At 41.2% G+C, this 27,833-nt stretch overlaps 1 protein-coding gene across 9 annotated transcripts in view; it reads right to left on the bottom strand.

The window, feature by feature from the left end:
- The window catches only part of DIP2C (disco interacting protein 2 homolog C), a 474,795-nt gene that overhangs the window by 105,262 nt on the left and 341,700 nt on the right, over window positions 1-27,833 (bottom strand). For all 9 annotated transcript variants that reach the window (XM_054021046.1, XM_054021037.1, XM_054021039.1 and 6 more), the window contains 4 exons: window positions 26,269-26,388; window positions 24,794-24,991; window positions 15,103-15,194; window positions 10,154-10,264 (listed from right to left, as the gene is read on the bottom strand). In XM_054021046.1, the coding sequence (XP_053877021.1) occupies window positions 10,154-10,264; window positions 15,103-15,194; window positions 24,794-24,991; window positions 26,269-26,388 (521 nt within the window). The remainder of the gene's footprint in view (window positions 1-10,153; window positions 10,265-15,102; window positions 15,195-24,793; window positions 24,992-26,268; window positions 26,389-27,833) is intronic.

The following is a 27,833-nucleotide window of genomic DNA, read 5'->3' as shown; positions in this document are numbered from 1 at the left end:
GTTCAAAAGCTCAATGGCGGCCATTCAAATCTAATTGTCATAAAACCCCTTACGCTTGTGGTTTACAAGTAACCACTATAGTTTAGGTGAACTAGTGAATGGGGACAAAACCCAGGCAGACTGCTGGAAGATATAGTATTTAATTCTGATTTTTTTTTTAATTGTGCCTATATTGCTCTAGGTGTATGTATCAGTTAAAAAAAAAAAGAAAAGAAAAGCTACCGAACTGTGCCTCATTACAACTACCATTCAGAAATTAAACAGCAAGAGTGTTCCTTTTGCTCACCTCTCCTCAAAAGCTTGAGCAAAGAGACAAGATTTGCTACATGCCCTGAGAGCCATGGCTTTGATGGGCTAGACAAAGGAATGAAGTGAGTGCCAGAGTAGAGGACCTTTCACAGAAGACACTATACCAGCAACACCTCTCAGTTAAGGCCTCAACTCCGAAAAACACAGGCTTAACTGATTTGCTCAATAGGGATTGTTTGGTAAATTGGGGCCTAAACACTAAGGCACTTCAAATTATCTCAACTATTATAGTACTGAACAAAGAAATTCTCAAATAGCTAGGTCCCATTTTTAGGATTTTACAGACCAAAATTAAAACATTGAATTTCACCCAGAAACCAACTAGAATCCAGTACAGATCATGGAGTACAGATCATACGGTACCACCATAACATGACCCCTGTGTTTCCAAAAAACACAGATCAGTCTAGTTACTCACACAATCTTATCTCAACACTTTGACAAAATCGGAGTCACTCCAGAACATACTGCTCCTTCAAATCTTTGTAAGTGAAGACTGTTGTGAAGCTTCACAGGTGTCAAATGTAGTTGGACACATTCAGAAACACAGTCCCACAGCACTGTCAAGTTTGAGCAGATCCATGTGTGACAATTTTACTGACGGTCATCAGCTTTCCCCTCATGGTATCCCAGAGCAATGACAGCAGGCCTGGGAGAGACAGGAGCCTATCAGAGGCAGGGTGAGGGTGTACTGAGGGTGCAGGAGGGAATTGGGCACTTCTGGAACAATTGGTGGGGGAAGTGAGTTGAAGCCTGTGGAAGAAACTTGAGCAGCCCAGCTCCATCTACCCCACTCCCTATTAAACTCCTCTATTTTGTCCTCTTCCAGTCTTGTCCCTCCACCTCCCTACAAGCCACTAGCACCCTCCTCCTCCCCATGGGAGTTTCATGCTGGTCTGGAACTAGCAGGGGAGCAGAGCAGCCATTTACCACTCCAAAAGTCAGTGCCACAGCAGCCCCTGCTGGCCAGAAGGGGCAATTGTATGTAATGCCCACAATACTGCTGAAAGCTTGCACTGATAGCTGCAATATGGGCAAACCCCACAGGACTGCTGAGCATGAGTTGTGGCAGGCAACTGACACACTGCAGTTTTGCATGCAGCCTTTGGGATGTAAGCACAAGATAGCTTTTTTGCTACACTTCACACATCCGCACTGTGACACCATAGTGTTGAGTGCCTCAGATAAAACTTGTGAGTTTTTAATCTAGTTGAAGTTGACAGTGTAATAATGTTGGTGTGATGTGGACGGCCTCCAGACGGAGTAACAAACATCCATGGGTTTAAGAACATTGATCTTTCTGGGTTCTGGCTACTATTAGTCAACATTTCTTCTGAGTATTTATAAGACAGTTTAGTCTCCGTGAGTTGACAATTGAAAGGTTATTGAAAAGAGAAACCATGAAGATTTTCTGTCTGATAGTAACATCAAAATTCCTTAACAAATCAAATCACTCTACTGCCCTGCAAAAGGGTTATAGAACCAAACACTACTTTTGTCAGATGTGACTTGAGCTTTCTCCAGCTATTTAATTAGTTTATGTTAACCTGCTTCATCGGCAGAGCAGTGAGCATGCCACAGTATCTGGGCAGCTGGAAGAAGCCTCAGGATTCCAATGGAGACCAGCTACAAACTGAATGGATGCAGTCTGCATCGCAGAGACAGGGAGGGCTTGCTAATAACACTGGTCTAACAGGGAAACCTCCACCAGTTACAATTTAGAATGGCAGTAAATACAGGTGTGAAGTGAAGAGAATGGCTTAGGTATCCAAATATCAGGTCTGAAGTACTTTGGGGTCACTGCTTTCATTCTTTGAATGCACAGCTCAGCCTTTTACTCTGTTGAGGTACATAAAATTAGGTTTTTGCAGATGAGTGTGTGACTGTACTTGTGTGGTCCTAGAGTATCAATCTTTTGGATGAAACAAACCATAAGTTCTGCTGCTCCAGGAGCTTATTAAAGATTCACTAAAGCCTTTCATAAGTAGGCTTTCACCAGTGTCTGTAGATAAATGGTCCTCCTCTTGCTGCTGGATTGCATGCCAGTACTCTGGATGAGAGATCCCACAGGTCCTGTTAGGTTCTGGGAAGTGGGTGGGAGCAAGCCTGATCATGAATAAAAGCTCCTCTCCCCAGCCTAAGGGGAGGAGCCACTGAGCCAGGGACTCAAATAAATATGGGGACAACAAAAGAAAAAAAACAGGGACAGGTGTGCAGGTCAAAGGGTCAAAAGTAGGGAACCTGAAGGGGACACCGAGCAGAGAATCCCGGACAGCACCCACTGCTCCTCAGAGCTGTCAAGGAAGCCAGCGGATGTGGGCCAGAGGAACTCTGCCCAGAGACGTGAACGGAGAGAGTAACGGAAATAGGCCCCACAATCACAGAGCACCCCGTCGGCCAACGTTCTCTCCCTGGTGTTATAGACGGGCACTTTGGCCATCACTAGGAAGAAATTGATAAGGAGGTCTCATGGCTTTGTGGCACCACGGATGTGGCTGCATCTTGGTATGGTAAATATGTAGTTTGTGAAGTGATTTGGGATTAATATTTCTATATAAAAATAAACTTCACTCTCCTTGTGCAAGAGTTTGTGTCCAATCATGGTGATTGAGACATAGGAAAGTTGGAGTCCATTCCAGGCTCTGGAAGGAATATGCAAATGATTTTGAGAGACTATTATGTAGAAAAGGATGGGGGCTTATGGCTGCTCCATTATTTTTACAGTGAGACTTAAGGAAAGATGACTTGGACCTCATTCTGACATTTATTTTCACAAACAAATTTGTGGATCACTTTTATTTGTAAAACTGTACTTCAGAGGAAAAGATAAGGGCCTTGAGTTTTGAAAATATATTTTTATAATGGCTTCTGTGGAAGCACAATATATTAATTTGCACTGGTTTAATACCAAACAGGATTACATTAAGACGTGTGACATAAAATGTATAACTTGGTGCATTGTTTGGCATTTTGGTACATGAAATTGAGATTTTACGTGTGCTAATATAAACAGGACAACTAGATTATTTAAATTGTAAGAGCCTTCAGCAAATTCCCATAGTAAAATTTACTTTCATGGTAGAGGAAGAAACATATTTGATCAACATAACTTCCAGGGGAAAAACGTCCTATTATATTGCTCCCTGCCAAGAGTCATGGTTAAGTGTTAATAATAAAACATAAATCTACTGAATTGGATTTATTTTAAGATGTCTACTGACACATTCTTCTCTATAGACTGTAAAATCTATTTGTCCAAGTAAATAGACCATGTCAAAATAATTCCTTACCTTAATTTGGCTGAGCCGCTTTTGTGTGTGTGTGTGTGTGTGTGTGTGTGTATGTGTGTGTGTGTGTGTTTCTTCAGAAATATTGAATTACTACAACAGTAATTGAGGGGGGTGGGGTATAACTTTCTAAAAAATTGGACTGAATGATCTCTACCTGATAAATGATACTGCACATTCTCAGAGCATGTATGACTGCAGATATTTCTACCTTTGTTTATATAGCGCAGGAACTAGGGTGGAAGCAATGAGATAAAAATCATGCTTTGTGAGCAGTCCCAGAAGGAAAACCTCTACTTGGTCACACGGTAGCGGCTTTGCTTCTGGCACCAGCTGAAGGATGTGTCATATATGTGTCATCATACAATAGCCTAAGCTGTTCTTTTATGCTTCCTCATTATTTGATCTCTTCTGTGCATGCTTCAGTTAACACTGGCAGTGTGCATTTTGTAGTCTACATGTTCAAAGGAAGATGTGAACCAACTAAAAACAGCAGCTACGCTGTAAGTGAACTACGGGCCAGTAGGATGGGTCTGGCAACTGTGTTAATCTACACACAATACTGTACAGCATGTATGTATTAAATTAGTATTTATGGTTTTGTCTGGCAACAAATTTGTTCTTGCTGAGAATTTCCTGCTCTTCGCAGCATGATTATTGTTGTATAATAAATTTTGCTAGAAATCTTTTGTGGTTAAATGTTAGGCAAATACCCATCCCTTCCTACTCCTCCCCCACTTATTCTATCCTGCCTTGTATTTCAAGGATACCCAGAATCATTTGTAAGATGGCTTAGTGTCTTGTGACAGCTGTCGATCAAATGACCCTCTAGGATGCAATGGACTGAAATTCCCAGCAGCCATTAGCTTGCCTTTAGCCGTAGTAATCTCTGAAATATTCTGTATTCTTTTTAAACTTTCTTTTCAAATATTCCTTTTAAACTTGGAGTAGAAGAATCCATGATTAGGAAACTGGAAATGCAGGATCCCTTAAAGTAGAACAAAAACAACAAAAACTCCACGCAGGAGCAATAGTCTGGGGCTGTGAGTTTAGTGTGACAATGAACTAAACAGACAAGTTTTAGTTAGAAGCTTTTCATCTTATTTTCCCTTCCACTAACTGCCTGTAGGTGCCATGGACAAGAATTATCCCTATGTAGAGGGCAAACACCAATCTATTATTTTTTTGTATGAGATACTCATATGTAAGGCTGCGAGTCTTTCACGGAGGTCATGGAAGTCACGGATTCCGTGACTTTCTGGGACCTCTGTGACTTCCACAGCTGCAGCGACTGGTGCGTCTGACCCAAGGGTCGCCCGAGCAGCTGGGGCAGCCCTGGGGTCAGCCACACCACTGCTGCTCTGACGGCCCCAGGCAACTGGCACTGCCCCGGAGCAGCAGTCTGGGAGCAGAAGCGGCACCCCAGGCTACCCCTGCCTAAGATTTAGTTAGGGGTATTTTTAGTAAAAGTCACGGTCAGGTCACTGGCCGTGACTTTTTGGTTATTGTCCGTGACTTTTACTAAAAATACTTGTGACTAAATCCTAGCCTTACTCATGTGTTATCTATTCTGTTCTTCAGAAAAGTGTCTCTATCTCCAAATGCCCTTATTTGTAATTTTTCAAGCATTGGTAAATAGGTATATCTCGCTTTGTTATGTGTAGATAGAATATTTTCCTACCACTGAACTTGTCTGGGTTGGTTGGTTTTGTTCACAAGAAGTAGAAAACTGCACTGTTACTTGACCAAGGATTTCTGACTTTCAAAGTACTGGTTGCCTCGCACCTCACCTCCTGAAAGCAGTGTATGTAATTTAATACCTTTGTATTTTCAACCTTTTATTCTGATCTGTCAATTAACAGGATGGGGGATCCTCCTTTAAAGGAAGACATAAAATTGGTCCTCTCCACTTTCTGATACCCATATGTAAAGAGAGCAGGGAGCGGGGGAACTGCTTTAATTTATAAATATATCAGAGGGATAAATATCAGGGAGGGAGAGGAATTATTTAAGCTTAGTACCAATGTGGACACAAGAACAAATGGATATAAACTGGACATGAGGAAGTTTAGACTTGAAATTAGACGAAGGTTTCTAACCATTAGAGGAGTGAAGTTCTGGAACAGCCTTCCAAGGGGAGTAGTGGGGGCAAAAGACATATCTGGCTTCAAGACTAAGCTTGATAAGTTTATGGAGGGGATGGTAGATGGGATAGCCTAATTTTGGCCATTAATTGATCTTTGATTATTATCAGGTAAATATGCCCAATGGCCTGTGATGGGATGTTAGATGGGCTGGGATCTGAGTTACTACAGAGAATTCTTTCCTGGGTGCTGTCTGGTGAGTCTTGCCCACATGCTCAGGGTTTAACTGATCGCCATATTTGGGGACAGGAAGGAATTTTCCTCCAGGGCAGATTGGCAGAGGCCCTGGAGGTTTTTTGCCTTCCTCTGCAGCGTGGGGCACAGGTCACTTGCTGGAGGATTCTCTGCACCTTGAGGTCTTTAAACCACGATTTGAGGACTTCAATAACTCAGGCATAGGTTAGGGGTTTGTTACAGGAGTGGGTGGGTGAGATTCTGTGGTCTGCATTGTGCAGGAGGTCAGACTAGATGATCATAATGGTCCCTTCTGACCTTAAAGTCTATGAGTCTAATTTCATTCTGTGAAATTTGTCCTCTCTTCACATGGCATGCTGTGAATATAGGAACAAAAAGCTCTTACCTTGGGCAATAAACCTTATGTACCCAGGTGCACGTAGTTGCAGAAATAGCTGACGCATATGTGAATCTGTTTGTTTTTTCTCAGTTAACACTTTCCCATAATCATAATTTGGGAAAGTTTAATGCTAAATGCACTTGCAGAAAACACCTGAGCTTTCTTCTGAAATAATACATGTGACGCAGCATACATTCCAAAAGCAAAAACTGTTCTTCAGAAGCACTTTTTATGAGCTCCAGAGAAGACTGGGCTATCAAGGGTAATCACAGAAGAGGTGTACTTTTAGAGGCAGTGAAATTGTCTCAATCCACCCCTTCAATCTGGAGGTGGATTTATAAACCTCACAAGTAAGCCCGCCCCTACAGTTTTCTTAGTTCCTGAAAAAGTCTGAATACTGTCTTCAGGCTGAAATGAGTCATGTTTCCTCTCACCTGCAGTTAGTACCAGTTACATTGATAAATGTGCCAAGTACTAGAAAACATCTGTAGGCAATCTACATACCTGCCAACATCTTGAGACAGGAACCCAGTAGACTTTAAATTTGCATAGAAATATATACATTTGCATTGTGTTGCCTGATGACACAGAAGCTTCCAGCTCCCCCGCAAAGAAACATAAATGCTAATTAATTCTGTGTCCCCAGCCCAACACTAATTAATTCTGCAACTTCCTTCACCTCTCCAAGCCCCACATCTGCACCTGATGTAGAGCACTCTTCTGCAGTTCTTCATGGAGTCCGGGTCCCTTATGCACCAACTTTGTCTTGCTTTTTTGGTTTTCAAATTTAAGAAATGGCAGACTACGCTATTTCCCCTCCTAGAGCCCAGATTTCACATTTCTTCCCATGCTCCATAACAAAGTAAACTTCCAAAAATAATTTTCAGTTAGTCTTTTATAGCTGTTCAGGATTTACGAATTTGACATGTTTGCAAATACAGGTAGATTGCTGAGACATAATCTGCCCCATTGGTAATCTCCTACTTTCAAAACTGGTTTGGGAAGTAGCTTCTGCTCCCTTTTCAGTTCTTAAGGTCTTTGAGATTGTTCTCAAAAGTTTAGGATTTTTCCTTGATTCCCTTTTGCTACTGGTTAGATCTAGAAAGAATTGAAATCTCCGTGTACCCGCTGGCTGTTTGTTCTAGATCTGCCATTGTTCATTGGGATAAGTATATGTAGGGTTTGAGCAGGCAATGCACTAGAAGCCAAAATCCGTTTAGTTTGGAAATTATATGCTGTTACTATTACTCAAATACAGCACCCCAGAGTATTGATTTATTTAAAAGAAATCTTACCTCTGCTGGTTGATGGGATTCTCTTATATCAGAAAGCCCAACCCTTCATTTTGGGTAGGCTGCTTTTTCCTTCCTTCCTTGTTGGATGATTGAGACTATGCATAGTGGGCACAGATTCTTATGTCCATTTTCCTGAAGTCTGACTCCTTTTGCCCCATCCTCTTACTTGTTCTCGTCCCATCTTTTTCTTACAACTGGCTCTTCATCCCAGTCCCACTCTTGATTCCTTAGGCTCCTCATCCCAGTCTCCTTGTCAGCCAGTTCTGCTCTTCTCCAGGCTTGCTGTCCTAGACCCAATCTCTCCCACTCCACACCCAATGCCCATTTCTCTCTGTCCTGCTCTCAGTCATAATTTCCCTCCCCACCTGCCAGTAACAATTTTAAAAGACTCTTTGTCATAATATAGTCCTTTCCCTCCTCCCCCCTCCAGCTTCTGTCCCCTCTGCATTCGTATTAGATGGCTTCCTTCTCCACACTGCATGGGTGCCAGCTGAGGGGACAGAGGTAATTGACAGCAAGGGAGATACTGGCTCCCTGCTCTCAGTTCCAAGGCCTGGTCCCATCCTGAGAAGTTAGGAACAGCCATTGTGGAGCAAGTCCTGTTGGGACCCCCATTGCCCTGGGCTGGAGCATGTTCAGTCACTCTGTGGGGATGGTGCATCTACAGTCCGGAGAGCGTCAGGAGCTGTGAGAGGGTTGAACATGCTCAGCGCTGATAGAATCTTCAGAGATTTTAGCGGTTAATTCTAGCAAGTCTCTACTGAACATATGTGAACTGTGATTTTTTTTTTTTTAGGGAACATACAGAACTTGGCCGAATTTGGGCAGATTTTTACAGGGATGGCAAAAGGCACATCCCTGACAAAGGCCACCTCCCACTCCCCCCCACCAAATTTCACGTCTCTGCTCCAAAGCATTGAGGCACTAGAGCATTTCAAAGAAAAGTCTCAAAGGTTTATTTTACAAGTATTTTTCCCTAGCCTCACTCCTGGAAGTGACTGAATAGTTTTGGCTGAAATTTTCCAAACCAATTCAGCTTGAAAAACCAGTCACCCCACCTGGAAAATTTCAACCAAAAGAGTTAAAGTTTGGCAAAGACATAAGCAATTGAAAACAATGTATTATAATAGGAAGTGTCAGGCAACCTTAATAGGTGGTGCTACCAGCCCTGCCTATCATTAAAGGTATAGGAGAAAGTGGACAAGATAGCTAAAACATTTCCTTCTGTTAATGGAAATTACATTCCCTCTTTTGAAAGATCTATTTAGCTTGGTCTGCTTTGTTGTTTAAAGGAACTGGTGAACCTTTCCATATGGACAGCCCTGATGATAGATGGCTTCAACAAATATACACCCTGAGTGGTCCTAGCATAAGCTTTCCTACTCTACCCACCAATGGTGCCTTGAGTCCCCAAGATGCCGGCACCACTTCAGGCAGGGAAAGGACAGTTCAGTCTTCATGTCCATTCTGTTCTATGCCTTTTTGCTAAGATAGTAATACCTGTGCACTAGGAACACGACAACCAATTTAATAGAACCAACATCATATGATACATTTTTAGTGTTAGCAACAGTGAGAGTTGATCAAGAACAAATGCTTTAAGACTTGGTCTACACAAGTGAAATGTAGCACAATTGTTGAGACTGGTTCAAATCCATCAGCATGGATAAGACAATGGCTGACACCAAAACTTTAAGTACTGTGTTGATTAGACCTGCTCTAAAACCTGGTTAGCTAACACAGTGCCTAAAGAAATCATGGCAGATATATTAGGGCTTCCAGGCTTGCTAACATTGGTGGAACTAATTGTCACTGGGGGCTACCACAGCTCCCCAGCTCCAATCATGTGCTGCCATGCCCAGTATCAGTCAAGGAGGTTTATTTTTATAACAAAAGTTAACAAATAAATAGAGCACAGTCTTCAATACCTGGCCCACAGGTTTCAGGGCCAGCCCTCCCAGGGGTCTCTGGTACTCCAGTTGCTTGGAACTTCCTCCCCTGTGTCAGCTCGCCTCCCCTCTTGGAGCTGCAACCGCAGGGTTGCTTCCTGGAGCACTTGGCCCCCTTGCTCCAGGGACCCTTCATAGGAGTTAGCTCCACTCCAGTGTGGCTTTGCTTCCAGGGATCAGCCTGTCTCAGTCCTTCCTCTTCCCAGCTGCTTACTACCAGCCCTTTATAGGCTCAGGTGTATCCCAGCCCTCTTTAATTAGCTGGGTGAGGTTCACCTGCTCCAGTCCAGGGGAGATGGGCTCAGTCACTCCACAGAGACCAGCTACCCTGTGACACTAACTTTGTGCAAATTTTTCCTAGTGTAGACAAGGCCAATATTTTTTGCTATTAGAAGTATCCAAAAATGATAGCTTGAGATACTACTTTATTAAAACGGAGAAGCTATACATAACCTATAGTACAGTATTATCCTTTCTGTCCTTATTTGCAGAACCACTCAACACAAAAAAAATTTACACAAAGCTGTGCTCAGTGGTGATTCATTCTGACATAAAATTTTCAAAATGCACTGTGGAGGAGAACTGTAGTCCTTACCTTTCTGGTAAGTGGCACTTCAATAGGGACAGGGACAACTTCCGCCAGTAGGCAGCCATAAAATGCTACCATAAAAGCAGCAGGATCATTGTTAGGAAATACGAGTGCTACCTGAAACAGAGAGAGACACAAGTTAAAATTTACATTGTCAAAAATCTATTACGGATTTCAGTGTACTGTACATTAAAAACAGCTTCCACATTCCTTTTGAAAAGCTATTAATATTTAAAAACAGCTCTGATATAATGCACTTTACTGTGTTCCACCTAAACTTTCCCCCTCTTATATACAGGTACAACTATTGAACATTTAAGAACTGAATCACGAGTGAGAAGGAGTTTGTTCTCTTTTATACACATTCCTTTTTGTGAGCATCTTCACTTAGGCACTTGTACTTACATACACGCTGCATTTTAAATTGCTAGCAAGTTTCATCTGAGCTTTAGTTTACCAATGACTTGATTGAGGTTCAACTTTGGAGCAAATATGATTAATGTAATTTTAAATAGAAAGAACAGGAGTACTTGTGGCACCTTAGAGACTAACAAAGAAAGCTTATGCTCTAATAAATTTGTTAGTCTCTAAGGTGCCACAAGTACTCCTGTTCTTTTTGCCGATACAGACTAACACGGCTGCTACTCTGAAACCTTTAAATAGAAAGTTTTACATCCAAAAAAATTAAAGTAGGCTACTGAAAACAGAAATGGGTTTATGTCCATCCAGAGTAACCGAACATATCGTACCATTGTGCCAACTATTCCCAGCCTTATGTTTTGTCTGCCTGCAACAACTAGAGCCTCCTGCAAGTTTGAAGAAGAGATTTCGCCTATGCTCTATTAGGCCAATACAGGAACAATAAATACTACAATGAAGGTAGCATCCTGAAGTTTCTACCCTACTCAAATTCCACAAACTAAGCAAGTTTTGGCCAAGGCTTAGTGGAACAAGAGAACTTTAGAGAATCTTATCTACCATGTGACTTGTTTATTTTTGTGCCAGGACAATGGGTGACTTTTAAAAAACAAGTAGAGGGCATCTAAAACAATTAAAGCAAGATTATAGATACACTGAAATTTGATGTTCACTTTCATGTGCACAAAATGTCTGTTAACAGAAGAATTAAAGTTTGTTTTGAGGCTACTTTATACTAGAAGGAACAATTACTCTTATAATTTAAGAAAGAAGTTTCATTAACCTAGCATATTGCAAACATCACCTTTTCTTAGTTTATTTTGGACAGAAATATTTTTCTACTAATTAACTTTATTATTTATATTCTTCCCCCGTTTTAGTTTTCCCAGTTTAAACAACTAACAAACAGCCTAGCAAATTTCTTTTCGAAGTTCTTGTTCAATGCAAGATGAACATTGCAGTAATAACTTTGGGGGGGAAATTACTTGATACATTTCCATTGCTCTTGTGTTTTGAAAAAACAGTTGGCATATAGCTTACACTTTCTTCTTCTTCTTCCTTTATGTCGCTTTTCCTGGTGAGGGTTGCAGCAGCATCAGCACCATGGAGAGTAGGGAGGACCAGATCTCTTTTTCCTCCGCAAGAGGTTCCAGCTCCTCCTGGGGGATTCCCAGAGTTCCCAGGCCAGCCAGGAGATATAATCCCTCCATCATGTACTGGGTTGGCCTCGGGGCCTCCACCCAGTGGGACGTGCCCGGTACAGTTCCAAAAGAAGCCTCCGAGGGGGCATCTTTATCAGGTGCCCGAACCACCTCAACTGGCTCCTCTCGATCCGGAGGAGCAGTGGCTCTCCCAACTCCTCACCCTGTCTCGGAGAGTAAGCCTGGCCACCCTGCAGAGAAACCTCATTTCCGCTGCTTGTACCCGCAATCTCATCCTTTCAGTCATTACACAAAGTTCATGACCATAGGTGAAGATGGGGACGTAGAGCGATCTGTAAACCGAGAGCTTTGTCCAACAACTAGCTCCTGCTTCACCACCATGGATTGGTACAGTGCCTGCATCACTGCTGCCGCTGCCCCAATCCGCCAGTAGATTTCTGCTCCCGCTTCCCATCACTTGTGAACAAGACCCCTAAATACTTGAACTCTTCCACTAATGGCAGGTGCTCCCCCTCACCTCAAGAGAGAAGTCCACTTTCTTCTGGGAGAGGACCATGACCTCTGATTTGGAGGTGCTGATTCTCATCTCAGCTGCTTCACACTCAGCAGCGAAACTTTCGAGTTCGCATCGGAGATCACAAAGCTTACATTTTGGACAAAGTATTTTGATAGGCTCCATTAAAACCTATAAAATAGCCCCTGTCCTAAAAAACTCACAATCTAAAGAGACAGCCTTCTCATGAAGGAGTGGAAGACAGATGCAACTCTTTTTTGTTAAGTAATCTAGATGTAGGGTTTAGTGATGTTTTATTCCAGTAAAGTGGTGCCCAGTCTCTGGGAGTAGGTCAGTAGGTCAGCTGGGACAGCTAGCAAATATGTCAGAGTAGATTCTGGCTAGCATTTTTAAAGGCACTTAAGGGAGTTAGGGGTGTACTGGGCACTTAAGTGCCTTAGGTGCTTTTTAATATCTCAGACACTAATCACTAACAAACCTGTAAAAATTAAAAAGGAGGAAAACAAAACATACGGAAGTGTATCTAACCAGAGGGAAATGTGTATAGATAGTAGATATTTCATAGAACCATGCTTCATTTTTGTTCAACACAGACACTGGGTACGAGTAGCATGAGGTCAGACTTTAAGGAAGAGAAAAGGCACTTCAGAGTATTCCATATCCTGACCATAAGGAAACATTTTCACTTTCATTTAGAAAAGACTGAAACTGTCCACCTGTATTTAATTTAGTGCTATAAAACACTCATCTACTGTCATATGATGTGAACTCCTATTTTCAAAGAAGTTAAAAAAATCTTTTCTGGCACTGCAATGGGGAAAGTTAACAGAATATCTGCTCAGAACATGAGGAGTACAGGAGCATCTCATCTTCAATTTGAAATTACTTTAAATTATAAAAGATGTTAGGCAAGATATTATACAATGCAAAGTATATGCTTTCACCACTCAGTTATAAACATGTAGCTTCACTGGAATCTACAGAGTGTTATTTTAGAATAAGAACTTCAATTGATTCAAATGAAGGGAAGACTTTACTTGTCTTAATCTTGCTAGAGTTTCAGCTTTAGGTCTGAATCACCAACAAATCCTTTTTAAGGTTAGGAAATCTTAGGGCTCACTGTGCAGTAATTTACTACAAAGAGACAGTTAATATAAGCTATACGGATACAGTGTATCTGAACATTCCTCCTTTCACAGGATTCTTTGTGCAAGTAAATTTAATGAGAATCAACAATTTGTTTGTCTTACTGTTGCTTAGACTCTGTTGTAAATCAAAGAGAAAGAAAAGATTCGGTACATTGGTATTGGCTAAGTGCCACTGTAGAAAGAGATTTTGTTTAAACATCTGTTTTAAAAGACTCTTTAGTTTGATTCTTTATGTTTTATTTTTAAAAGAAATTTAGGAAATATTTTTGAAAATTCTTTTATTTGGGAAACATTAACTCTGCTCATTTTACAGAGGTTAAATAGTCGCCCTAAGGAACATACTGCATACAACTATACATTTCTTGCATACTGTACAAGGGGGCAAAGCTGTGCATTTTAGGCTCCTGAGGGTATTTCTACACAGCCACTAGACACCCCTGGCTGGCCTGTCCTATTTCATTGCTAGGCCACCTTGCAGGATCCCAGAGCACAGGCTCCAGCCCAAGCCCAGAAGTCTACACAGCAATGAAACAACCCCACAGCCCAAGCCCCGTGAGCCCGAGTCAGCTAGCACGGACCAGTCGTAGGTGTCTAGTTGCTGTGTAGACATACCTCTGCAAAATTACCTCAGGGTAAGTTCTGGAAGGCTTTATGGATAATGAGTTTTTTTTGAGGATAGACTTGAATGAGTGAAGTTATTTAGTACATCAGAAAGGAAAGGACTTCCAAACTTTACATCTTCATAGAAGAATTAGTCTTCAAAACTCGGTGAGGAAGTAGGGCTGATATTACTATCTTCCTTTTACAGAGGACAGAGACAGAAGGGAACCACAATGTTTGACACTGAGTGTCAAAATATGGAAGCCCTCTCTGCTCTCTTCCCAACCTCAAAGACAACACTGGAGGATCATCTAATTGACACGGACAGGTCAGCTTAGCTAATCATCAAGCATTGAGCATGCTCAGCTAGAATGGGTATTCAGTTCAGTTTCTGCCCCAACCAGTTGGACAACTTGACATTTGGGTAGAGGTTGGGGATAGGGATGTTTGCACAGTGTTGTTTATATGCATTGACTTGCTGACATAAGTCTTGGCAGCTTCTCAGTTGTACACGGGCAGAAGAGGTTAATTGACTTGTCCAATTCTATGCCAAATAAGGCAGTGGCAGCATTAGATCATGGAATTTCTTGATCCCAGTCCCACTTTCAAAACTCTGATTGTTGCCTCAGTAAGCAAGCTCCCACTTACCATGGTCTAAGAATTATGGTGTGTCCAGTTCTGCCAAAGGATGCTCACATTTTCATCTCATCTTAAGCAATGCCTCTTTTGCTTCCTCCAACTCAGGAGCCACAACGTCATTATATTAAATAAGTTTTACCAACTTGACAGCATGGTCTATTATCCTCCATGCTCTTTGTATGCAGAAATCTTTGCTAACAAGACCAGTTGTTCTTTCTTTTATCAAAAAATAAAAAATATTTTTCATGGGAAAGCTTATTGCTGATTTCGCAATAAACTCAAGTTACTACTCAATGAGTACTAAAGCAGATGATTATATAAACCACCACACAAATGGCCAGCCCTTCTATTGATAAAAAGCAACAGATTTTCTCCACATTTGATTTTATCACTTATCTATGTGCACTCCAAATCCCCAATCACATCTTGTCAGAGTGTATTTAATATCTGTTAATAAACCATTGAGATACTTACCCTGTCTCCAGGTCGCACCATTGGTTCTTGTTTTGTGCCTAATTTATGCAGTATATTGTAAGCAACCTTCATACTTCTGGTCCAAAGTTTGCCTAGTAATAAATAATTTGTAAAATTAACTTTAAAATTATGCTTTAAAGTTTACTTGTAAAATGATAAAGAAAAAATGCACCTCTAGACCAAAAGGACTAAATAGCGGGAACATTTAGGGTCAGACTTTGCTACTGAGTGCATACATGAATCTCCTACTGAACCCAAAGGGAATATCGTGGATACATTTAAACACAGATGTTTATTTGAACATTTATGTATCATATGAAGCATTACAATAAAAAAGGAAAATCTCAAGTTCTTTTTATATTTAAAATTAATTTTTCCTTCAGTTCCTTTTCCTATACCTACCAGGATCTGAACTCTGGGTTTTAGTCTACTGCCTGCAGCACTCAACTGTTTTAAGTGGCTGGGATATCATTCAGCCCAGGCAGAAACAGATGGCTGTATTATCATCAATTGATGTAGGGCCGACACAGAAAGCAGAACTCCCACCCTGACAGAACTATGCCGGGGTGGTCCCCTCCACCTCCCTCCAAAGGCATGACTAGGACCCATGTGGCACATAACCCAACCCAAAGCCACATGGGCTGAGGGTGCAAAAAACAATTCCAGGAAGATGCCAATCCCTCCCCAGGCCAAAGAAACTCCCTCGCCAGCAGGAGCTGGCGCAGAAGCAGCAGGGACCCCTAGACACAGATGATGTCATCAGGCTGCTTTTTACAGTTTTTATTATTTTACAGTCTTTCCCCTTTCCTGACTAGCTGTTGTGCCAATGTTCTCCCGCAGTGTCTTCACCTCAGCTTCAACTGCACCTGCCCTTTGTGCTCAGCCTCCTTCCTTCTCCCCTCCCTATTTCCCCCCTCCCTTTGCCTTTCCATTAACTAAATCCCTCACAATCAAGACCCCACCCAAAGAATTTTTTAAAAACAAGTTATGACAGTAACATGACATTTATAAACAAACATTGATGGTTTGCATATTGTATCCCTTTCCCCCACTCTTCGTCTGTCTTGTCTAGTTAGACTATGTATGCTCTTCAGAACGGGGACTTTATATTACTTATGGTTTATACAATGCCTAGCATAATAGGGCCTTCTTCCCAGTTGGCCTTTAGGCACCATCACAATAAAATTAATATTTAAAGAAGAGATTATCTTCAACTTTTTAAAAATCCCCATTTCTGCTCCACTGGGAACTGAGCAGGTATATTAGGGCTTGTCTCATGTAGTTTACTAACAGGGTGTGATTTCTAAAGTGCACTAACATATTTCGCATTAATTGGTCCATGTAGACACTGCTGGTACACATGAAAGGTTCTCTTATGCTATATTACAGCATACCAGCAGGGTCTACACAGACCAATTAATGCACAACACGTTAATGCACAAGAAATCACACCCTAGTGAGGCGCATTACCCCACTGTATAGACAAGCCATTGTGTGCCTACAAGATTTTTCCTTAAATACTAGAAATTGTCACAACAATAGAACTAGTTTCCAGCTAGCCACTTTTATGTTAAAGTGAGCCTTTATCCTCAAGGTATTCCACTCAGATCTATTTACAATGGTCAATAACTGTTTCAGAATTAAATCTGACAAGCAAACATAATCAAACCTTAAAAGAAGTGAAGAGGAAAATAGGTAACCAACAGCTTTGATTTCTAAAAGGTGCCAAATATTAGGGGCTTAAATGGTCATAAACCTTATGAAACAAGTTGTGCAGTTAGAGAGCGCCAGAGAAGGAAAAGGCAAAAAGTTCAGAATTGCAAGAAAGAACCATCTTTACACAAAACACTTCCTAACTTGACAAACACAAAGACTGAATATTTTTTTATCCCTTGCTTGATGCTAATGAGAGTTAAGGGGACTCTGCACTCTCAGACATTTATTCAGTCCACAAAGCATTAATTCCACCACGAGTCTTAAGTCTGTGTTTATGCCCATCCAGTTGTACTTTACTGTATGTATTTGATTCCTTTAACCAATTTTAACGCTCACCTTTCTTTCTTTCTTTCTTTCTTTCTTTCTTTCTTTCTCTTTATGAATAAACCTTTAGATTTTAGATACTTAAAGGATTGGCATCAGCGTGATTTTTGGGTAAGATCTAAGTTATATATTGACCTGAGGGTGTGGCTGGTTATTTGGGATCAGAAGAATCTATTAGTTGAAGAGATTGGTTTTAAAGAGCCACTCATCTCTAAGTCTAGTGTTTTTGGTGGTAAAACAAGGACTGGAATGTCTAAGGAAACTGCTTTGATGACTTCTTGTTACTGCAAAATACTGTCTTTAGCTCTCTTAAATCTGTGGGTTGATGGGAAATTAGCTTCTCCAATCCATCAGTGACCAACTTGTTTCCAACACGTTTTTAAGCACCTACTAAAGAAGTTTTAGTCTTCTGAAAATGAAGAATTATCTTCTCTTTAGCCACTTTCTTCACTAGCTTGGAATCTGGGCCTGAGCACTTTTGCCAGACTTTCAAATTCTAGAAGTCTCCATGGTGTGAAACCAGTTCTCCCTAACATGTTCTCCAAACATATGTGAACTACCAGATTGTTCCCCCCCCGCACACCAAGTATTTTCAAGTGTGTGGTATGATGGCAACATCTCTGGAGTCAACTCACAATTTGCAAACATATACATGAACAGCCTGGTTAAGATAAAGAGAAACACTTCCTCTCACTTTCTAGCGGCAACATGTAAAGGTGTGACAAAGATTTATTTCAGTGTGAGGTTATTTACTAACAGCAGTTTTTTCAGTGGTGTTGGACTTTTGGTTGAGTAACGTAACAGCTACCCAAGCACCAGTGGCAACAGAATTCAGCTACACTTTTAATAGATCTTTTCTCATCTCAGAATACATTCATGCCAAATGCAGGGGGCCCTATCAACACCTCTCACCCAACTGAAATTTAACAAGCCCAGAGTGAGTTGATACTCAGGCACATCTGACTGAGCAAAACATTCCTAAGGTAAAGGAAGTCACAAGGTCTTAAATATCATATAAAAGAGATGAGTTGACAAAATTACACACGCACTTACTTGACGTGGTTCTGAGGTAAATCCTTTGGGCTTTTCTCCCTCCCTTCCCAATTTCTAATGTATATGTACATTTGTGTTGAATGTAAAGAAGGTTATAAAAGAAAAGCTGGCAGAGAGAAGTACTTATAGACAAAACAAACCACAATCAGTTTCCTTATTAGGAACAGTATGCTTCTCATAACCACACAGCACTAACTCAGCAAAAGCAAGCCAGTGGTTTCTTACCAATCTCCACGTACAGCAATTCTGAGACTGCCAAAGTTAACTGCAAATAATTTCGCCAGACATTTTTTCAGTATCACAATATGACATTTCTTGTAAGTTAACTAGAAATTAAATATTTGTTAATCTGAGGTGAGTTCATGACTTGAGCAGCTAAATGGTAAGAGCAAACATTTTCTTAATTTGCCAAGAAATGTCAGTTGTTCTGTTATTTCTCCACAAACAGACCTATTTTACGTTCATCCTGTGCACTGAGCAAGTCAGGGGCTTGTGGAAAACACAGCATATGATCATATAATAAAGATTATATGATAGTGCAGGTGCACAAGAGGGCAGAATGAATGGTTACAACTGTTCCATCTGGAATTATTTTACCTTTGAGTGCTTGACTTTCAGCCTAAATCGTGTTTGTTTGTTTTTTTTTTAAGTTTTTTGTGCATGCAATTTCCTAGGTTTTTTATGGGAGAAAAAAAGGTAAAACCAAAATTTTGCTACATACAACTGTAACAATGCTCAAATCCATGCATCATAATGGTTTAAATCCTGAAACTTCACCACCATAGCCCAGGCTTCTGCTGCTTGAGCAAGATACATTAGCTGGCAGCAGGAGAAGGTAGTTATCTCATTGAAAGTGATGCACTGCTGGTACTAGTTTTTGGGTCTGGGGAAGGAGACCAGCCCCAGTTATCTCTCTCATCCCTGGAAGTGGGGAGCTCCTGGCCATGACCCCTGGGAGGGATGGTCTGGGTTGCTGGGACCAGGTGCTGGTCCAGGGTGTTTGGGGCAGCTTGGCCTGGCTCTTTCCCATCAGCCCCTGTTCTGGCTGCTTCAGGCATTTCCAGCACAGTGCGTGCAGTTTCTGCATTGGCAGCAGTGTGGGCCCGACTTAAAATGTTCACGTATTCAGTTATTTTGGCATGTTGCTATAATTTTCCTGAGCAGTGCAAGTGACAAAAGGGAAAAGGCAATTTTCAAAAGTTTCTCAGAGCAAAACCTAAAAAGACAAAGAACAGCACTTTTCTATTTGGAAGGCTCTCTCTTCTCAGAGGCCTACCGCAAACAAACAATGAAGTTAGAGCTTCTGAAAAAACTGGGTTGCAAAAATCTTTTATAATGAAAGTGTTAGGCAGCCTAAATATATGGTGCATTCAGCTCCACCTATAAATTATTTTGTACTGGTTTTGTTGTACTTAGGACGTACCCTTGCTAATCCCAAATTTATTTTCAATGTTTTCATTTTTGCCTCCACCTATTCCAATAAATAATTCTTGGAATGATCCTTATACTGCAAACAGAAATGACTGCAGTATATGTATTGTATGGTTTTTATACCATGTTAACATTTTTTTTCCCTATTTTAGATGAAAGCACCAATATTAAGCATATTAATTCATTCCAACAACATCACACGTAAAATATGGGTTTTGACTCCTTGATGAAACCTGGCATGAACAAGAAATTGTCTTTTGTCCCCAAAGCACATATTAAAATTTTCAAATCAAATCCCAAACTCCTTTAGAACCCTACAAATCTTATCATTCTCTTACATTCCAGGTATTTTCCATTTATAGCCAATTCTGTGGTTTTACTTATGCCTATACAAGGACTGTGTAGTAACAAGCCAGCTAAGAGGTTCTTTTCCTAACTAAGATCCCAAAGGCATAAGGTACTTTTTAAGTAAAGAAATTCCATTTAATAAATAGGGACAAAGTCTTTAACAATATGGAAAAAAGGGCAAGCAGTACATTAAACATACACTATTAAGTTGGGAAGTGTGAAGAACATTGAGAACTGAGCAATTATGCAAATTATATTAGAAATAAGGGCGGACACATGAGAAAAAACCTGGAAAAAAAACCAAGCTAGTATTATATAGTACGTGTAGGGGAAAATAATGCTGCACAATAAATGGAAGAGAGAAACTTGCAAGGTAATGGTGAGTGAAGATCTAAGGGATGCAGTGGATTGGATGAGAGCTTGCAGTGTAATAAATGGGGTGAGAGGGAAGGTAAAAGCAATTTCAGACTACATATGAAAGAAACATAATTTCTTAGACTAAGGAAGTGATAGTTTTCTATATGGCATAGGTGAATTCTTATCTACAGAGGTCCTCACTTAAGCCCTTTTTAATTGCATGATGATACAGTAGTTATCTTTGCCACTGTAACAGCAGTTGCCTCTCAAACTTATACTTCTGAGGGAATTCTGCGCCCCAAAATATTTCTGCACACAATATTTTAAAATTTTGCAAAATTCTGCAAATTTTGTCAATATATAAATGTGGAGGCTCCAGCATAGCAGTGGGGAGCACTAGCTACTGGTTGCACAAAGGTGGGGGATCACCCTGCATTCTTTCCCCCCCCCCAGCTTGCCCCCAAGACACGGGCTTGGCAGTGAGGCTACACACAACCCTGACACAGCACAAGGACCGGCCCTGCCCCAGAAATCCCGGGGGGTCCTTAATGTGTGTGGGGGCTTAATGTTGGGGAATCCAGGTGTGAAAAGAGGGTTCTGCGTGGAGCAATCTGGGTGTGGGCAGCTCAGAGGGAGGTCTGGGTGCAGGGGGATCTGGATACACAGGGGCTTGTTGGGGGGTTCTGGGTGTAGGGGAAATTAAATTCTCCAAGGAGGTGGGTCCAGGTGAAGTTGGTTGAGGTTTAGCGTGAGGGAGGGGAGATCTTGGTGTGCGGAACTCAGCAGGGGGTCCAGGTGCTGTGGGAGTGGGGCTTGGTGAGGTGGGGGTCCAGGTGCGGGGGAGCTCATCTGGGTGATCCAGGTGCAGGGGGGAGGACGGATTGTTGGGGTGGAGGTACGAGTGCAGGGGGCTCAGTGGGGAACAGTCTGGGTGCAGGGGTGGGGATCCGGGTTCTGGGGAGGGGGTGTGTGCAGGTGCGGAGGATGGGACTTGGCAAGGGGTCTGGGGCTGCAGATTCAGGGGATGAGACTCTTCTGGGGGCAGGAGGTCTGCATGCATGGGGGTTGGGTGGATGGGGGAGCAGGAAGCTGGTGGGGAGGAGGAGTGCGGAGCTTTCTGCAAGCGGGGGAGGTTTTGGGAGTGGGTCTGACTCAGCCCTGGCCCTAGCTGCTCCTTGCAGGGAAAGAGAAAGTCCCACCCCTTTCCCACCCCCAGTCCCGCCTTCCCCCTTCTCCTCTGCCCCGCAGTGATTTACCTCTCCACTGGCTGCTCCGGGTGCCTGAAACATCACACAATGGTGCAGAATTCCTCCAGGAGTAATACGTAGAATTGGAAATACTGAGGTGATTTTTTTTTAAAGTGGTAGGCGATTACTGCCACTGAATAGGAAGCTGGGACCTTCATTGCCAGAAAGGTGTTGACAATTAGGAGGGAACAACAAATCCTCTCTGCCCCTCACCCCAACATTTAAAGGGCTGAAAGGATTAATCACTGAGGAAAGATTAAACTAGATGTATAGCTTGGCCTAATGACAACAAAGACAAAGAGGGAGAAGTGTGGCAGTGAAAGAATTAAAGCCTACCAGCATTTGATGAGTGACTACCAACAAGCTAACTCACTGATTTAGGGTGTTCCAAGGGAGTATAACTGAATACTGGGAACAGCCAGGTGAAAATAAAATTCAGACTGAATATCCGTTAAGAGTTAAGGAGATAACGAGATTGTGGAATAGCTTCCCAAGGGAAATAGTGGAAACTCCAACTACACAGGATCAGATGCTCAAGTGCACGCAGTGGGATTCACTCTACAGAGCAGGTGAGGTTTTAAAGCTTTAGTACCGTACTGCTTCCCTACAAGGAGAAAGATGATGATACAATGAGGATTCCTCTCTCTCTCTCTCTCCTCCCCCTCCCCTCCATTTTATGGGCTCAATCCTGACAAGGGATTAATGCAGTGTTTCACAAAAGTGAGAAGGCAAGGGCAGAGGACGTCGAAGCAGGAACATTTGGTCCTTTGGAGAACTTTCCACAGTTTTGACTGATTGGCACTATGCCTCCCCTTTCCTCTCCTTATCAGTGTCTTTACCTCAGCATCACTCTACTTACCTCCTCCTCCCCTTCCCTGCCCCCTCACGTTCCTTCCCCGTCAATGACCCCTCTCCTTCCCCTTCAGCTTCTCCCCTCTTTAGTAAAGTCACTAACAAAGATAAAGAAAAAATCGTGGAACCCACATGCCATTTGCTGCCATTACATTGTTTACTCCATGTGCGTCTTGTCCCTCTTCCCCTACACTGTACCTGTCTTTGCTATTTCAAGCATAAGCTTTCAGAGCAAGGACTATCATTTTGTACAGCACTTAGCACAATGGGGTCCTGGTCCATAACTAGGGCTCGTAGGTGCTACAATAAGACAAATTAATAAATAATAATAAAAGCCACAATGTCACCAATAGAATGGCAGCTGGCTGTAGTTTTAACTGAATTTCAAATACAAGTGTCATTTAACTGAAGAAAAAACTGATAAGATTCATAATAGAGATTAACATTTCCCACTGAAGTGAGAATGTCAGCTTGACATCTAGTTAACGAAGAAGAGTTCAGAGTACTTTCTGGTCCTATACCTGCCAGTGAGTCCCTTATGAAGTTTTGTGGTTGAATAATTAGGTTTTACATATTTTTTAAAAAGTTTCTCTCTCCTGACCAGGGGAAACTGTTATGTAAAGGAAACAGTGAAAATGATCTTCAAAAGCATTGTCAAATGCACAGACTGGAGGGAAAAAATGTATTTACCTTCAGTCTTTCAGTTTCAGATATCTTAGGGGTTGAACAATACCAGGGGAAAAAATTTTCTGGACTGATTTAAGTTTATGGTTTCAAGCAAAGATAGCCACTACTCTTTCTGCTAAAAGGATGCCCCTTTTGAATATCTCAGACGCCATACTTACAGACTTACATTCCCCAATTCTAACTATGGTAGGTTTAGAAATCTATGATTATTTCCTGGAAGTTAAAAGCAAAATAAGCCTGATAATTTTGTAGATGGTGTCATATCTACTATTGAAGAGTGCAGGAGAGTAGACCTTTGTAAGGGTTAAGTCAAGTCTCTTCTTAGAAATTCTTACAGTTCCCTTAAATATGTATCACTATAGAACCCCAGGATTAGGTGTTAAATAAGTTAAACTGCTTCCCTACCTATTTAGCACACTACTGTACTATCAAATTCTCTCTTTAGTATTAGAAACATGCTTACTTCACCCCTATGGATAGGCTCCCCTACCCTGCAATCGCTGAATACTCAATACAGACTAATTCCCCTTCTTCCTCAGTTTATTTGGGGCATTCGGTACATAATACCACTATTGCATTTTGTTACCACTTATTTTCAGATCTTGAAACTCATACTTTTTTTTCTCATTGGCAAACAAACCTCCTCAAGGAAGATCAGGACCACTGATCAATGGTGAATCACAGGTTTGCTTCCTAAATTCAATTAATCCGGGGGAAAGTTTTGAGGCATGATAATCTGAATTTTGATTCTTGAAGTACTTGTGTTTTACCAGCCCTCCTCTCCACTCTTGCAGACATAATGTTTTCAGTCTAGGAGCAGATTCGCTTTGCAGTAAGTCAACGTCGTTCATTAATCAGATGGAAGGATCGACTTTGACCAACATGGCACTCTTCAAATACAATGTGTGAAAAGTATTGTCTCAATGGCATTCCAAGCCTCCGCTAGACTGGGGAGCTAAAGACCAGGAAAGGTAAACCCTGGTTTATTCCAGGCAAATGAAAAATGCCAACAATCAACTTTGTTTTAGTAATGTTTGAAGAGAACAATCCCTTTGAGCACGCCATGAACATCCCATATTTAGATGGGAGTCATTTAAGAGAGAGACTCTTATGTGAATCTATCTTTTCTGGCACTTATCTGTTGCAACAGATGGCATAATTAGCACAGTTCATAGTGCAGTAGATTCTGGGAATCTACTTTAACCTACTTGGGGGGGGGTTTGATGTCAAAGCCAGTGCAACACCAGAGGACTATGGAATTACTCTGGATTTACACCTTGAACAAAGTCTAGCTTAATACGCATGCCCATTTAGAAAGTTATTTTATTTTATAATACCAGAGACATTGCTGGCAAATATGCATCCGAAGAAGTGGGCTGTAGTCCACGAAAGCTTATGCTCTAATAAATTTGTTAGTCTCTAAGGTGCCACAAGTACTCCTGTTCTTCTTTTTGCTGGCAAAAACTCTCTCTCCTTCCTTCCCCCTATTAGTGTATTAGATTGTATATTTTTGCAACAAATTCATACTCCCATTTCTTAACCAAGCAAAATTTATTAAATAAGTAAGAGCACTACCAGTAGAAATGTTTTTCCATAGTCAAATATGCAGCATAACTATTGTAAGAATCTTTTTTCTCTTAAAAATGTAGCAAAGAAGCTTAAAAAAGAGTGCTTACCATAAGTGAGAATGTACAATGGTTTTCCATTAGTGTCCATAGTGGTTAGGCAAGGAGCTTTTGGTGAAATGGTCCCCCATCGCTGCAATGCTGCTTCCAGAGAAGGTGGCCAATTTGTAACCACACCCAGTTGTTCCCCACGCATAGCCAACATCTGAGCTCCCTCTGGCTTTGGCTGGTTTGGATCTGGCTGTTGAACTTATTATGAAAACAACAAAACAAAACCAACAGTTACTATATAAATTCTATGCCTTGTTTATGCCCGTGTAACCAAGAGAATAAGTTACCTTTGTAAAATAGCCTCAAAATAAAATAGCCTGGGGGCTTATGAAACTGTGCCCAGTTTCATAAGCCCCCAGTACTGCGCCTATATGAATAAGATGTGGAGAAGTATAATGAGTTAACTCTTAACTTTCCTACAATTGAAATGAAGCAATTAATAAATGGATCAATGGAAAGCATCATCCAAAATCCTTATGTAATTTCTTTTTCTGATGTATGTATTGTAAGCATAAGCAGCATGCATAAGTAAGTTTGCTCTTCAAAGAAAGACAAATCCTAGAGCTAATCAAAAGTCACATCAAGGTAACTTTTTCCTTTAAGAAGACATGGAAAATTTTCATTTTTCCTTGACTAAAAAAAATGTAGTAGCAAGGTGGAACTATTGGTAAATTGGTAAATAGTACACTGATTTAAGTTATATTGTATCATACTGCTTTGCTATATGCTTTTATTAAAATAATTTGACTTGCCACAGTGTGGTAAGACATCATGGTCAGCAAGCGTGTTTTTTAAAAAACAATTGTGTAGTTATTATTCACTTTATTATTGTCTCTACTGCATTTCCAGCTATCATTTTCAATGATTTTATTAACAGATATGCAAGATGTGCATCCAACATTAAAAAAAATTAATGGAAATATCCTAGCTCCTAGAACTGGAAGGCACCTTGAAAGGTCATTGAGTCCAGCCCCCTGCCTTCACTAGCAGGACCAAGTACTGATTTTGCCCGAGATTCCTAAGTGGCCCCCTCAAGGATTGAACTCACAACCCTAGGTTTAGCAAGCCAATGCTCAAACCACTGAGCTATCCTACCCACCACTCCTCTGCCTCCTTCTTCACAGACCAGGTCTTTCAGACTGACCCAGATGCGTGAAAAGAAAAGACGTAGCACACAGTAAATACTCTTCGAACAGAGTTTTTTCCTCCACTCTCTTTCATTCACAAAGTGATTTTATTCTAAGCAGAGGTTCACTATAATCAGTACTACAAGTTGGGCAAACAAGGTGGAACTTTGATTTTACTCAGTGCATCCAAGTTCACTATAAGCAGGTCCCACAGCATTACTGCTCTCTCAGTGGCAGTCAACCAGCCTAGGACGTGCCTACTAGAAAGTAGCAGTCCGAAACAAACAAGGAAACATTTTATCAAGTGTTAATTAGATTCCAAAACCTTTTGAAAAACAGTCATTTTACCTTCTAACAATTCCTCAAAGTCATCTACAAAGAACTCTCGTAATGGTGGTCGTTTGGGTCGTTTTAGGGTATTGACCAGCTGTTGAATCTTTGCTGACACTCTGCTGCTCACTGGTACTCCTGCAGAATAGGGATCAATGGAGATATCAGTAGACCGCTAAGCTGCGCGCCACCAGATGTCAGTTGGGGAGTAAGAAAAAGGCTAGAACTGCAATGCCACCACAGCGACAGTTTCATGCCGTACTGTGACTCAGCAGAATGTATTCAACATTAAGACATTTAGATCATGGTTTCAAAATGAACAGTGAAGTTTGGTTTAAAAAACAAATACAGAAACCCAAAACAAACAACACAGCAGTTTCAGAAAGTGAATTAGTGTTAGGGGTGAAACAGCACGGGGGCTTTGGGGGAGAGGAGCACAGTGAAGAAACATTCCCTGGCAATAATCTTTTTCCAAAAGGCTTAAAGCAGTCTTTGAGGTGACTTTGTTGATGGCTAGTGAGGAGACAGAAATCTAAGCACAGGCTTCTCTCTCAGCCACTGGGGACACTGCATGACTAGAGAGCTTTCGTCACACTGCAACTGAGACTACAGATTCAGTCATCAAGGGAAGCTGGTCACAGGTTTTTATCTTGTCATTCATTTTGGGCTGCCTCTTACACAGTAGCAGACTTCTGTCCTGGGCCTTATCCTTCTCCACCCTGTAGCTGTTCACATTGTCATGTTACTTCATTGCAACTGACAGTGTAATCCTGGAATAGCCCTACAGTGAATTCCATTGGCCATTAGATAAGGATGTTTTAATAGCAATCTCCAGAAGTTACCATATATGTGTTTATACAGCACCTAGCCAAACAGGATTCTGACTGGGGCCTTTGGGTACCTACTATATATTCCTATAAAGTACTTTCCTCCTTACTTATGCTTGATAGAGTACTTCACCTCTGTAATGTACATGATATCTGCTCCTGAGTTCAAGCCTCTAACAGCATTGCAAAAGTATCACCTTCCTGTCTTTTCTCCCAAGCATAGCAACGTTTTTACCACATTAGAGCAGTGGTTGTTTCTATAGTTGAAGACAAGTATACATAAGATATTCTTGGTCTTAAAAGTTCCATCTTGGTTGCAATTTTGTTTAATCTGTTTTAGAAAAGAGGAGCAATAAATATGGAAGGTTTTACAAATAACTGTTTTTCAAAAAAAATATTCAGAAAACAAAAACTTTGCCCAAAAGTCACCTTAAGATGTAGCCCTATTGGTACATCATATACTCTGTCATTTGAAAACAGAAGAGCTTCATACAATACCTAGTTTAGTTTTAGTTACACATCATTAAGTGAGATATAGAGAGATTCGCTGTTTTATTTTATTGAACTTTAGCAAATACCAGTTTTTTCTACTGGGAATCTGCTCCATTAATTAAGAAGCATTTATGCATGCTGAGTATTGGCTTCACATATGCCAGTTTATTTTAGGACTCAAAGATGCTGTAACTTTGCTTGTACGTGCTCTTCAGTGAAATGTGGCCAAAAGAAACAAGAAGCAGATGTGTACAGTAAACCACA

Source organism: Malaclemys terrapin, chromosome 2 (assembly GCF_027887155.1).
Source record: "Malaclemys terrapin pileata isolate rMalTer1 chromosome 2, rMalTer1.hap1, whole genome shotgun sequence".
NCBI classification, from domain to species: Eukaryota; Metazoa; Chordata; order Testudines; family Emydidae; genus Malaclemys; species Malaclemys terrapin.
The sequence above is the reverse complement of the archived record's forward strand: the minus strand, read 5'-3'. Positions and strand labels throughout refer to the sequence as shown.